At 41.8% G+C, this 14,422-nt stretch overlaps 2 protein-coding genes across 4 annotated transcripts; one reads left to right on the top strand and one right to left on the bottom strand.

Annotated features, from left to right (window-relative positions):
* Positions 1-1,357: 1,357 nt before the first annotated feature.
* On the top strand, positions 1,358-2,905 carry slc25a47b (solute carrier family 25 member 47b; the record flags this gene model as incomplete). Its single annotated transcript, XM_084143963.1, is given in 8 exon segments — positions 1,358-1,375; positions 1,658-1,708; positions 1,796-1,891; positions 1,893-1,982; positions 2,282-2,303; positions 2,306-2,500; positions 2,629-2,760; positions 2,763-2,905. Coding segments are annotated over 8 exon segments (735 nt in total). The 3' UTR covers positions 2,894-2,905.
* Positions 2,906-4,001: 1,096 nt separating this feature from the next.
* On the bottom strand, positions 4,002-12,857 carry wars1 (tryptophanyl-tRNA synthetase 1). 3 transcript variants are annotated; one of them, XM_084144665.1, is made up of 11 exons: positions 12,577-12,857; positions 11,843-11,963; positions 11,465-11,678; positions 9,166-9,274; positions 8,788-8,907; positions 8,268-8,450; positions 7,533-7,633; positions 7,095-7,207; positions 6,497-6,670; positions 5,246-5,386; positions 4,002-4,612 (listed from the first exon to the last, which is right to left on the bottom strand). In XM_084144665.1, the coding sequence occupies exons 1-11, from the start codon at positions 12,612-12,614 to the stop codon at positions 4,454-4,456; spliced, it is 1,473 nt and encodes a 490-aa protein (XP_084000791.1). In that variant the 5' UTR covers positions 12,615-12,857; the 3' UTR covers positions 4,002-4,453. The 3 variants fall into 3 exon arrangements, with proteins under 3 accessions (XP_084000791.1, XP_084000792.1, XP_084000793.1); XM_084144666.1 differs by having other exon boundaries at positions 12,571-12,848; XM_084144667.1 differs by lacking the exon at positions 12,577-12,857 and adding an exon at positions 12,282-12,338.
* Positions 12,858-14,422: the final 1,565 nt, after the last annotated feature.

Here is a 14,422-nt window from a genome sequence, read left to right as displayed (position 1 = left end):
GAGAACTTGCACAATTGGTGGCTGACTAAATACTTTTTTTCCCCACTGTACACACTTTTTTTGGGGGGGGCCACCCCGGTAAATCCCTGCAATAATCCGGCCGTGGCCATCGCCTGTTCTCTCTCTCTCTCAAACTCCCTGCAAGTTCTTTTGGCTTTTGTATTTAACATTCAGCAAACAAGAGCAAGCTTGCATCCCTCTTCGAATAGTCTATTCCTGTAGTATAAGAAATGCAACAAAAAAAAGTCCAACAAGCTATTCTAGTCCACCTTTTCCTGGGACTCCACAAGAGCTAAGGAGAGAGGCCAGAGGAGAGCAGGTGTGTAATTGTGCAAGAAAACAGTGAACTGTCCAACAATCTTGAACAGGATGATCTATTTTGCATGCAATTTCAATGGAATTGATGGAGAGGGAGAAAGATTTAAACCAACAATATTCGAGTGATAGGCTGTTTTAAAACTCTGCAGCTACAAAAACTTTGTTATAAAACATCTTTACAATTAAAAAATAAGGTGTGTTAATTAGGCTGCGTGTAGACAAGCAGCCCAATTTTGATATTTTTTTTTCCCACTAATTGGTCTTTTGACCAATCACATCAGATCTTTTCACATCAGATCTTTTTCAGAGCTGATCTGATTGGTCAAAAGACCAATTAGTGGGAAAATTTTATCAGAATTAGGTTGCCTGTTTAAACGCTGCCTTCATATTAATCTATCATAGGCTATGCTGCAGCAAATTGAGCTGTCACAACAACAAAAAGTTACAAGCTGATGATTGATCATGCAGATGGCAGAGCAGAGAAGGCAGATTTAGACATTGCATATAATTTAAGTTTCATTTCACATCATGCTGTTCATATAAATAATTTATTATAATTTACTGGTTTCTTGCAGTTATTTATCCCGGGAAACGGCAGTGGGTTTGGGTGGTAAATCTCGGTAACCCAGTTCCTGCTATTAAACCCTAATGTTTAAATGATATCAGAGTGAGAGTGACTAAGAATATTAATGGGGGCCCTGACCCAATTATTATAATAATACTTTTTTTAGGAACTCAGTCACTGACAGTCATTCAATTAGCCTTTTTCAGCTAACATTTTTTAAATTGGTAAGTTACACTAGCTAGCGATCTAAACGTGTAGTAATCATGGTGTAATTATCGTGCCCAGGGGCCCTGACCTCCAGGGGGCCCACATTGATTTTGTTAGTCATCTCACTCAGATATCATATTAGCATAAGTCATGGCAAAATGTGTAGAATTGCAGGAAATTAGCTTTAAAACTGCTAAATGTTCTCTACACCCCATGACAAAATGTGTAGAATTGCAGTAAAATGTTGCTTAGGGCCCCCAAAAGGCTATGGCTGTCCCTGGGTCAGTAATTCGGTCATGATTACTACAAGGTTTAGATAGCTGGCTAGACTAATTTACCTAACAATCTATAAATTATTAGCTGACATGGGCTAATTGAGTGACTGTCAGTGACTGACATAACGAGGAAAACTGCTGATGCACAACCAAATTTCTAAATTGCACGTTGTGTATTCTACTTTCCCAACTGTAAGTTAGTTATAATATAATGTTTAATCATGTGCAATTTTAAGGCTCAATAATCTTTAACTCAATAAACTTTTGCAGGTGACGATACAGACGCAAATAGAGATTTACGGGAGTTTGGCAATGCGTTCGAACCACATGGAAGACAGAGGGGGTGAGTGCCTCAGTGACATGTTGAAAAACCACCATATGAAGGTCTGTAGTTTGGACTTTGGGCTGACGGCTGTCTGTCTCTCCATAGGTGTATGGATTCTACAGGAGCATGTCTTTGCCGGTCACCACTGTGTCCGTCAGCTCCTCTGTAGTGTTTGGCGTCTACAGGAATGTCCTGCAATGTCCTACGTCAACTACGCGCCACCTCCACAGGTTTAGATTTTCTGCAAGCCAAGGTGGACATCTTCTTGTCCGGGTTGTCAGGCGTTGCCCAGGTAGTCTACTTATTATTATATTCGTCTACAGTCGTTGTGACATTACATGACATGACATGATGCTTTTAAAATATTGATCAGTTTCAGTAAATTCCTTCAGTAAAACTAAAACTAAAAGTTCCCCTAAGCAAAAACTGGGTCATATACCACTAGGAACCAAATGGAAGTTGTCCTAGTTGAAACGTTTGTTTTCCTTTTCCGTTGCAAGCGTTTTGCTATGGTATGCACTAATACGACCCTGATGACATCATTACCACAACACCTAGAGTTTGAATCCTCCCTCTCTTATCCTCTTTAAAGTATCAGTGGTGGCACCAGCTGACATGTACGGATGCAGTGTCAGATGGTACATCAAGGCTTGGACGCTCAGCAGACCATCGCTCGTGAGGAGGGCTTCCTCGGACTGTACAAGGAAGCTAGTGCACTCGCCCTGCGAGAAAGCCCTTGTTTTGCCACCTACTTCACTATTTATCACGTTATCTGTGAGCAACTGTCACCACCTGGGAAGACCCAGTCAGGTAAACACACATCATCACTCTGGAAGAATCTTCCAAAGCATATGCTTCTGTAACTCCGCTCATGTCATGTTAAGTGTAAAAGGTTGCTTTTACCATTGGTCATTATTCATTCATCATTTTGTGTTGGATGTGGATGGCGGTTCTGCTTGCTGGTGGACTCTCAGGGATGTGCGGCTGGTACATAGGGACACCCATAGACGTGATCAAATCCCGTTTGCAGGTGGACGGTATAGGCAAGAGGAGATACAAGGGTTTCTTCCACTACAGAGCATAGGCACTGAGGGGCCGGGTGTTCTCTTCAAAGGCCTGGGCCTCAATTGCATACGTGCCTTCCCCGTCATCATGTCTGTGTTCGCCATGTACGAGGTGGATGTGCGCCTCCTCCGACCGTGAATCTATAGGTCTGGGTTGAATTCATTAGGCATTTGAGGCATAGTTTTCAGTGTCCTAATGAACACAACCCTGGTTTTGAAAACTTGGGTGACAACCTTTTTTTATTTACGTTTTTAAACAAGATGTGATTCTATTTTAATGATGTTTCTCATGCAGTTTTCCATGATTGGAATAATCCAGTGAGCGTTTATGCTATATCACCATTCACCTTTGCCTCAGTTGCTGCTATATGCGATTGTTCAATAGTGCCATACTGCACTATAAGGGAAACTTTCAATATTCCTGCAAAGTATTTCAAGTGAAAATGAATACGGTGTTAAAACAGTTTTATGGTAGATTTCTCAGCCCTTTTGGGAATAGCACTACAGTACCTTCATTTGCACATCATTTTTATTTATTTGAAGGGAGGCGTTACTTTTTACACAATTTTCCCAGGGTTGTATTTCACACAGCAGGATCACTTGATTTTACTGCTTTATAAATTAAGCTGAAGTGGATTAGTAACAGTTTGTTTCATCTTCTTAATGAATTTGAAAGTATGGAGATAGTTATTTCTGAATACTGTATTAAGGAAAGTTACTTAGCAATCTTGTTGATCCTGCCCTAAGAATTATCCCATTCTTCATATCACTCCTGTCACAGCTTGGAAAACAAGTGTCTTTGCAATAGGGCCACCAGCCAGCAAACTGCAGTATTCTCGGTGTGTCATCAGTATTTAGGAATTGATTCACTTCTGCCACAGGCTTTCACCTCACATTCGGTATGAACGTGAGTGAAGCCGAGGCTAGGAATTGATCAACTTTGCTTTGAAAATACAATAGAAAAATATTTGATGTTACTGGATCCAAGCAGTAACAATTCTGAGACGTTGACATATAGTACTGCCTTAACTCCCAGTTCTCAAAATACTGTGAGTCATTCTCTGTATACCTCATGTAGTGATGATACTGTAATTTGATTTTGAATTACAATCCCGTTATTTGGTAGTGTTTGAGAAAAATGTACTTCTAAGTTGTGTATCCGATTTTGGTGTGATTAAAAATAATGGATTTTTAACAAACATTTCTGCAGTGTAAAGTGAATGATTTAATTATTGAATAAAAATGTGTCCAATCACAAGACCAAGGTTATTTTATTAATCCAATAGTATTGGTGTTAAGACTTCCTTCTTTGACCATGCTTAGTAAGCTTGATGTGAAGCCATATAGTTGGTTAATAATTAGACATGAACTGTGCAGCATAGGGAGATGTAGTTGACACATTTAAGTTAATGTTTCTGGCATCACCTTGTACCAGCTGCGTGTAGGCATGCTGCATGTCAAGACCTGCCACATTCAGTAGGTAAAGGTTGTGGAATGTTGCAGATAGAAATGCAGTGAATAGATCAGACACGATTCCTTTATGCTACACGTCAGAGGCATATCTGTTCTACAAAAAAATATTTATATCTGAACGTTCCACAACTTGTGCCCTGCTGAACGCAGCCCTGCTGAGTTTCGACATGGACGACCTCCAACATTGCGTTGAGACTTAGCACATGATTAAAACGCTGCGCACTGGCTAGAAATTGAAATCAAGAGGTCTCGGGGTCATGAACTGCTTGACTGTCTCGTCTGTGACCTGCTTGCGTCTCTCCTGATGGGCTGTGATGATTGGCTGCAGGGTCTCTATCAGACTCTTCTTCAACTCGCCGGTAAGCAGCGCTCCACTGGCGTAGTCCTGGAGAGAGAGAGAGAGAGAGATACAGTACAGCAATGACTGAGAGGATTACTTAGGACACAATACAGCTAAGAACTGCCAGGAAATCATTAGCCCGGTTGTCCAATCTGTTTGTGTTATAGCCACTCCTCTCTGTTCGTTCTTTGCCAGGCCAAACATGGCATCTATAGAATAGATGGCTACAGCACATAATAGGAGAGGCACCAGGAATCTAGCTTTGTTTCCAGACAGTTTACCATTCTGATAATACTTTCTGACACACAGAAAGCAGCATAGTGTTCATTTGGGGAGATTTCATAAACAGAAATGAATCTTATCTGACTAGGACAGTCAAATATCCTGCTCTGTCCAAGAGTGTTGATACCAAATAGAGAGCTGTTAGTGTGCTTATTTCTGATAAAAGTCAGTTATTCTCTACCTGTGGGTAGTCATGGATAGTATGGTTGAGTGGGTAAAAACAAAACACCAATTCAAATATAGGGCTATGAAGGTAAAAATGTTTTTTTTTTTTTTTTTTTACAAATAGTATGACTGCGGGTTAAGAAAACACCAGGCCCTAACCCTGGTCCGCAATACGTGTTAAACCAGGTGCATTGGGTTCTCTGACAGTTGTCGAGCAGCACGCTCCCCCACCTGTCGGATTTTCTCCAGCTGCTCGTCGTCCTCCAGGAAGAAGGTCAGGTACATGAAGGACACATCCACGTCGGGGTTGCCGCCATATTTCCGGTGCTCCTCTACCGTGTCCTTTCCCCCGGAGAAGGCGTGCTTGTTCACCTGGGAGATGATAGCGACAACGCGACATAAAATATAGTTGTGATATCAATCAATAGAATGTAATGTGTAATGTATACTGAACAAAAATGTAAACAACATGCAACAAATTCTAAGATTTTACTGATTTACAGTTCATATGAGGACATCAGTCAATTGAAATAAATTAAGCCCTAATCTATGGATTTCACATGACTGGGAATACAGATATGCATCTGTTGGTCACAGATAAAAAATAAAATAAAATAAAAGCCTCAGAATCGATAAAATGCCAATTGTGTTCGTTGTCTGTAGCTTATGCCTGCCCATTCCATAAACCCACCGCCACCATGAGGCACTCTGTTCACAATGTTGACATCAGCAAACCACTCGCCCACGCGACGCCATACACATGGTCTGCGGTTGTGAGGCCGGTTGGACGTACTGCCAAATTCTCTAAAACGACGTTGGAGGCGGCTTATGGTAGAGAAAATAATATTCAATTATCTGGCAACAGCTCTGGTGGACATTCCTGTAGTCAGTATGACAATTGCACGCTCCATCAAAACTTGAGACATCTGTGGAGTTGTGTGACAAAACTGCACATTTTAGAGTTACCTTTTATTGTCCCCAGCACCTGTGTAATGATCATGCTGTTTAATCAGCTTCTTGATATGCCACACCTGTCAGGTGGAGGGATTATCGTGGCAAAGGAGACATGCTCACTAACAGGGATGTAAACAAATTTGTGTACAACATTTGAGAGAAATAAGCTTTTTGTGCGCATGGAAAATTTCTCGGATCTTTTATTTCAGCTCATGAAACATGGGACCAACACTTTACATGTTGCGTTTATATTTTTGTTCAGTGTAATTTCCATTTCAGTTGACTGTATGTGGAACTAATAAAGTAAGGTAAGTGTATCTATAAAGCTCCATTTACATCAGAAGTTGTCACAAAGTGACCTCTTTCACACTACTAAGCTGAGCTGTACTGCGCCAGTCTGGTTACGCATTCACTATTGCTGGAACCATGCCGGAAAGGACGAGGTGAAAAGAAAATATCACAACAAGCCCAGTACAGTTTGGGTTGGCAAGATAGTGTAAAAAGGGTATTAGAAAGCTTCAGTGTCACCTTATTTTTGATCTGCTTGGGCGTGTCTGTGAGGAAGATGGAGGAGTTGGCGTCGCTGGCGGACATCTTGGTCTGGGCCCCCTGCAGCGCGGGGAAGAAGGTTGAGTGCAGCAGGGCAGGCTTGGGGTAGCCGATCCTGGGTGCCACATCCCGGGTCATCCGGAAGTAGGGGTCCTACAGGGGTAGAGTAGGAAACAGGCATGGGTAATTGGAGGGATATGTCTTCAAACCCATTATAGTGCTCTAGATGTGATGCTAAAGTCCCTGTAAACTTAACCAGATGAGACTGAACTTTACTGAGTTCTTTACCGTCTCAGTAACATGCTGTCAGACCCTACTAATCAGATCCTTTTGTTCCTCTCAAAAATATGCTTTTTAACTTCACATGATTTTTTATTCTGGCTAAATGAAAATATACAGTCACAAGCATAGTGTGTAGAAAGAAAGGCTGATTCTAAGGTTATTCAGTTGCCACTAGTTCAGCGCATTGAAGATGATCAGTCAGAGCATCCCATTTCTAAAATGAACTGGAAAATCTTTCCCTGTTAAAGGTTAGCAGACAGTGTGCGTCCTAGTTGTGCTGTGTGACCTGACTGACCTGGTCTATGGCGCAGGGAATGAGACACTGGACGTCTTTTCTGCCCTTGAAGATCTGAGGGAAAGAGTTACTGAACGATGGAGCGGCCTGGATGGCTGGGAAGGCGATCTTTCCTGGGGTGGGAGAGAGAGAGGAATACGTAGCTGTTAAAAAGCATTCACCTGGGTCGTATTCATTAGTGCACACTGTAGCAAAACATTTTTCTACGGAAAATGAAAATTAGTCTTTCTTATTGGACAGTTAGTCCTTGTTTTTTTCTGTCAGTTTTCTCCCGTTTGGTGTCTAGTGCACTGCACTGTGCCAGTCAGCACAGTTCACATTGCAGCACCCACTATGCAGATCAGAAATAATTCATAGTGTTAATTTAGAATGAAAGCGAAATCTCAGCATTTGTATAATCGCTCAACAGGTGTTGACTATCTTCCTGCAATCTCTTACCGATGCAGTCACTGTCACCAAATCCAAAAATGCCTTTGACCTGGTTGAAAGTCACATGCTTCTGTATTTTCACCACATTCCTGTAGAAGTCTGGGGACGCCCTGTAGAGACAAAACAATCAGAGTTAAGAACAATCCGTTAAATCGGCAACATACTGTAGCAAACATGACAGCCCCATACCACTAGCCGGACATGGGTGCACTTTGAATAGGTCAAGTATTTGTCACCGTGAACCTCCTATCGAATGATAAGCGTCGGCTTTGTAATATCTCCCAGTCACATCAGGCTGTTGAGCATATCACCCACAGCTAATAATTATGGTGAAGAATTATGATGAATGACAGGAGAGAGAGAGAGAAAGAGAGAGAAATGTAGGCGTCTATCTGTATTGACTTCTTTCAAGTTATTGCACTACAGCACCACCTTCTGGGAGATCAGTGAACAAAGACATGGGATAAAGCAGAAGTACCACAGGTCTTGTGAGAGAGACCCGTTTTTAGTATTCCCATGATGTATAAATGCTCAAACAGCAAAGAGCTTGATGAGGGGATTCTGAAACAACAGGTAGAATATCTAATTGTACTAAAACATAGAGTACGTACAGTCCCTGCTAGGATCAGTTTAGCCTTTTAGATCATAACGAGTAACATTATATGGACAGAGGGGATCTGATCCTAGATCAGCACTCCTACTCTGAGACACAGTGAGACAGAGGGTCTGTGGTTGGTTAGTTACCCCATGTAGTCCAGGTCAGAGAAAATGAAGGTCTTGTTGACGTTGAAGCCACAGGCGATGATGTCCTTGGCGTTCTCCACGGCGTAGCGGTGACAGTCCTCCAGGGACAGGTCCTTCCACAGGTACTTCTCATCGTCTGTCAGCTGGATCACCAGCGGGATGTCAAACGTGTCCTGCAGCCACCTGGGAACAGGTGGAGGAGCCCAACCCTTTACTCTCAACTGAATCCACTACCATCCCAACCGGCCTTAAGCCTCCTTCTACAAGCCTGACCTAAAACGCTAGGGCATTATGCAGCATGTGTTATATAGGCAATGCGTGATACACTAGGTAGGGCTTAGTGTTTCCTGACAGAGGGACCTAACCAGGACAAGGTCTGGAATATACCATAGTGTAGGGATCATAGACGTAGTCTACAAAAACGATTGAAATGTCAGTGGTTCTTCAGAGTCAACTCCATCCATCTCACTAATAGATACTAAAACTAATAGAGATAAACCGTATAATAGCCGAGCCTCACTTTGTGAAGATGAAAGGGATGAGGTGACCCACGTGCATGGCCTCTGAGGAGGGTCCTCTGCCCGTGTAGAGGTAGAAAGACTTGTTCTTCTCATATGCATCCAGAACCTGGTGCATATCTCTGAAAAAGAGCAACATAGTTACAGCATATAACATAACCTAAAATGCCCTCAAGGTAAAATGAGAGCAGATTAAGACTAGATTCTTAATACAATTTCGTATCAATTGCTCATGCTCAATCCCAGACAGTCGGACACGCCGCCCTCTAGAGTACATTCAAATACATTAATAGGAATGAGGAACTCAGTGATGACATGCACAGCGGTCATCCTAGAGAAGTGACCCATCTGGTGACTGTGTTGACTAGTGCACCACTGACCTGTGAGAGAAGAAGATTCCTCGACGTAAAAATCGGTGTGCCTTCTGTCCCGAGACGCTCTCTATTCTGTCCACCAGCTCCTGGTCAATCTTGCTACTGCCAAACCTCACTGAAAAAAGAAAAAAAAATCATTTTACAGCAGTTCACAATACCATTAATTATGCTCTGACTATGCATATAAAAAATGTAATAGCTTGACATTAGATAACATCCATTTGTTTGGAGCAAGTGTACAGAAACGTGCGAGATCTCACAGACTTATTTTCGCAAAGGCCCAAATTCTCCCATGGACATCAATGCAATGACAGTGGCTAACTAGCCTTGGTGGTTATCCAATACAGTGCATTCGGAAAGTATTCAGACCCCTTGACTTTTTCCACATTTTGTTATGTTACAGCCTTATTCTAAAATGGATTCAATTGTTTTTTCCACCACTCAATCTACACACAATACCCCATAATGACAAAGCAAAAACAGGTATTTTTTGCCAGCGATTACAGCCTCAAGTCTTCTTGGGTATGACGCTACAAGCTTGGCACACCTGTATTTGGGAAGTTTCTCCCATTCTTCTCTGCAGATCCTCTCAAGCTCTGTCAGGTTGGATGGGGAGCGTCGCTGCACAGCTATTTTCAGGTCTCTCCAGAGATGTTCGATTGGGTTAAAGTCCTGGCTCTGGCTGGGCCACTCAAGGACATTGAGACTTTACCTGAGGCCACACCTGCGTTGTCTTGGCTGTGTGCTTAGGGTCGTTGTCCTGTTGGAAGGTGAACCTTTGCCCCCAGTCTGAGGTCTAGAGCGCTCTGGAGCAGGTTTTCATCAAGGATCTCTCTGTACTGTGCTCCGTTCATCTTTGCCTCGATCCGGACTAGTCTCCCAGTCCCTGCCGCTGAAAAACATCTCCACAGCATGATGCTGCCACCACCATGCTTCACCGTAGGGCTGTCATGTGCCTTTTACTGAGGAGTGGCTTCCGTCTGACCACTCTACCATAAAGGCCTGATTGGTGGAGTGCTGCAGAGATGGTTGTCCTGCTGGAAGGTTCTCCCATCTCCACAGAAGAACTCTGGAGCTCTGTCAGTGACCATCAGGATCTTGGTCACCTCCCTGACCAACGCCCTTCTCCCCTGATTGCTCAGTTTGGTCGTGCGGCCAGCTCTAGGAAGAGTCAACATCTCAAGGATGATCAATGGAAACAGGATGCACCCTGATCTCAATTTCGAGTCGCATAGCAAAGGGTCTGATTTTTTTTTTAAACATTTGCAAACATTTCTAAATCCTATTTTCGCTTTGTCATCATGGGGTACTGTGTGTAGACTGATGAGGGGAAAAAATAACTACATTCATTTTAGAACAAGGCTGTAACGTAACAAAATGTGGAAAAAGGGAAGGGGTCTGAATACTTTCCGAACGCACTGTATGTTTCCCATAGCGTTGCCTCTGTCCTGAGCTACTATACTACGCCATGACAGTGGCTTTTGGTTGAAAGGACATGTTTATCAAATAAACACTGGTACAACAAAGGAAATATTCAAAATGTTTACAAATAATTCACATACACGTACTGTTCAGATTTCATGGCATAGCTGCCAATCTACTCATTCAATTTGCATCAGCTTGCGTGTTGGGGGAAGTGTTCCGGGGAAATGTATCCCCTGAGAAACAAGTACTTGATCTATATAGTTCCACTATGCATTTATTTATTACCGTAATAAAAGAAGTTATAATATTTACATGTCAAAACGTTAGAGAAAAGCCAGTCTCATCAAATGAGAAGGTCATAAAGTGAAATGCATAAATGACAATGCAAGTCTGGTCAAACCATCAACGGTGCCTGCTGGAAATGTTTTTTGTTCCGACTGACTGATTTCAAAATAAAGTTTGTCAAGTTCTGTGCGATTGTCGAGTGAAGTGTGCGGCGTGCAAGTCAGGATTCAGGGCTCTACACTGCCCTTTTTTTTTTTTCAAGGAACATGTGTGCGCCTAAATTGAAAAATGTAGGAGCACAATGAAATATATTTGAGGCAAAAAGCAGTTTTCTTTGTAGTAATGGCGCAAGCATTCCTGTCCTGCATCTGCGCTCAGTGTATTCTACATGGTACTCAGGGGCTGTGGTACAGTGAAGAAATCATCGCAACAATTATCATCAGGGTGATTTTTTTCTAGGCACACTGGTGCTACTAAATTTAAATTCCAGGTCGCACAGCTAAATATTTAGGCGTATATGCAAATAAAAATGGTCCCACTGTAGAGCCCTGGGATTCTGCCCCCAGAGATCTAACATTATGATTTTCCCTCTGACCTATCAGCTTGTCATAGTCCACTCCTTTGGCGCTGGAGGTGGACACATTCCAGGGGTCAACCATGTCGTCCCCATCAGCAGCTGCTGCTGGCCCATTGTCTTGTGAAATGGCGCTTTCTGAGGGTGGACATCCAGTCTTATAGTCCTGACCCGTTACCTGCTTGTAGTCAACTTTGAGCTTCAGCAGCAACTGTACAGCAGCATCAATATCAGCCTATAATCCAAAACAGAATACAAGATACAGGTATTACACTGACATAATGGTATCCCATTTTCATGGCCACGGATGAATTCACTATATGAAGAAGATATGACACATTTTTATTATGACTGTATTGCATAACTTGGACAGTAACTTATTATTATATTAAAGCTCACTTTTGCAGCCTTTTCCGTTTTCAGAGTTCGGACTGTCTCTCCTTGTGATGTTAGTTTCTCATATAGGTCCATTGGGGTCATATCCCCTGCCCCGTCTCCCTGACAGTCTGTCATCTTCAACCTGGTCAAGACCCATTAGGAGAGATACAAGGCTATGTGACAATTTTACATACAGTAGTTTACATCATGTACGTTAGTTTTAACTAATGCAATCGCATATATGCTATCTTGCTAGCTAGCATGTCTAGCTGATTCATAACGTCGTAAGGAGTATATAGTTACTAGTAGTATGGCATAAAACCGCATTTTGTCTGGTAAAATATAGTCCAGGTTTTTGAGTTTCTTGGGCTAGGGAAAGTAGCTAACTAGCTAGTGTATGGGCCATTTAAATCAACAAAACACACGTGGCTGTCAAGGCTTGTTTTTGAAGTTCACTTACATAGCTAATGAACTGCAATATCTAGCTGTCTGATTTTGTTATGGTCCATGAGGCCACCTGAACAGAAAGGATGGTTCAAGGCGAATATTGTATGCTGTGAACTACTCTCTACTGTATTAGCTCGCTAACTAGCCTTGGTGGTTATGCCATAGTTTCCCATACCGTTGCCTCTGTTCTGACCTGATCTACCACGCCTTGACAGTGGCTTTCGGTTGATCGGACATATTTATCAAATAAACACGGGTACATCAAAGGAAATATGCCAAATGTTTACAAATAATTCACATACACTTACTGTTCAGATTTGTTTGAAACCGCTGCCAATCCACTCATTGACTTGCATCAGCTTTCGTGTCGGGGGAAGTGTTCGGGGGAAATGCATCCACTGAGAAAAAAGTACTTGATCTATATAATTCCACTATGCATTTATATATTATCTTAATAAGAGAAATTATAATATTTACATGTCAAAACGTTAAAGAAAAGCCAGTCTCATCAAATGAGAAGGTCATAAAGAGAAACGTATAAAACGACATGCAAGTCTGTTTAAAACGTCAACGGTTCTTCTTCTTCTGTGGGTTTTATGGCGGACTAAATCCAAAAGTTGTATTGCCGCCACCAGCTGGACGTTTTGAAACCACAAAATCTATAAAATAAAAAATAAATCCATCCTTAATAGTAATACTAACTTACTCCACCCTAATAAAAATGGTACATTGCAAAAACAAACAAAACTCCCATGACTTCCTACTTTTAGTTCTCCATCTCTCTCTTCTCAGGCTCTAGGACCTGAGAGCGTGATACGGCTTTCAAATCAAATCAAATTTTATTTGTCACATACACGTGTTTAGCAGATGTAATTACGGGGTAGGGAAGTGCTTGCGCTTCCCCAATACACATACATCTAAGTAAGGAATATAATTAAGAATATATACATATATGGACAAGCAATGACAGACTGGCATGGACTAAGATACAGTAGAATATTATACAACACAGTATATACATATGAGATGAGTAATGCAAGATATGTAAACATTTTTAAAGTGACTAGTGTTCCATTTCTTAAAGTGGCCAGTGATTTCTATAGACAGCAGCAGCCTCTAATGTGCTAGTGATGGCTATTTAGGCCTTGAGATAGAAGTATGAAAAAGTATGAAAATGTATGCACTCACTACCTGTAAGTCGCTCTGGATAAGAGCGCCTACTAAATGACTAAAATGTCAAATGTAAGCTGTTTTTCAGTCTCTTGGTCACAGCTTTGATGCACCTGTACTGACCTCGCCTTCTGGATGATTGCCAATATTCCATGTAACAAAAGAAAATCCATACATGATAGGGAAATTAACTAAACCCACCCAAATAAAATAGTACATTGACAAAACAAAACTCCCATTTCTTCCTTCTTTTAAATCTCCATATCTTCCTTCTCAGTCTCTAGGGCCTGAGTTGGTGGTACGACTTTTGACAATATTCCATGGAACTCTTCTACCAAGAAATCTTTCAGCCCCAGGAACAGTTCCGCTGCAACCACAATGATGTATATCTTCTTAGATATTTTCTCCACCTTGGCAGTGCCATTAATCACCATTGCGATAAAGGCCAAAGTCCACCTTTTTAACCTTTAAAATGTCAGGATCAACTTGGTGAAAGGCAACCCCTGCAGCTTGCATTGAAGGCCTATCCACCACCATGGACTCTTCAGGAGCACCATTCAAACCCTCAACCCTTTTAACCGCTGCTGCATAAGAAATGCTATGTACAACCCTAACTTTGGCCACCTCATTTTCTTTCACCCTTGTCGGACATTCAAAAGACGTGGCTTCATGGTTCCCACCACAATTGCAACATTTCACTTTTTAATCACTTTTACAACACATTAAATTATATTTTCCACAACGTGGACATCTCGGTTTCTCCCTTCTGCAAACCCTTGACGCATGACCAAAAGCTTTACAGTGATCACACTGCATTGGTCTTGGGATAAATGCTCTGACTTTGTAGTTTATATACCCCAAATGCACTTGAGCAGGGAGAGACTCCATATCAAAAAACAAAAATAATAAAAACTTCACTTTTTCATCATTCATCACTCGATTCATCCGACGTGCATCAATCACTCAAGGAATATTTTTCATCTC

Source organism: Coregonus lavaretus (genome assembly GCF_964263955.1).
Source record: "Coregonus lavaretus genome assembly, chromosome: 27".
NCBI classification, from domain to species: domain Eukaryota; kingdom Metazoa; phylum Chordata; class Actinopteri; order Salmoniformes; family Salmonidae; genus Coregonus; species Coregonus lavaretus.
The sequence above is the reverse complement of the archived record's forward strand: the minus strand, read 5'-3'. Positions and strand labels throughout refer to the sequence as shown.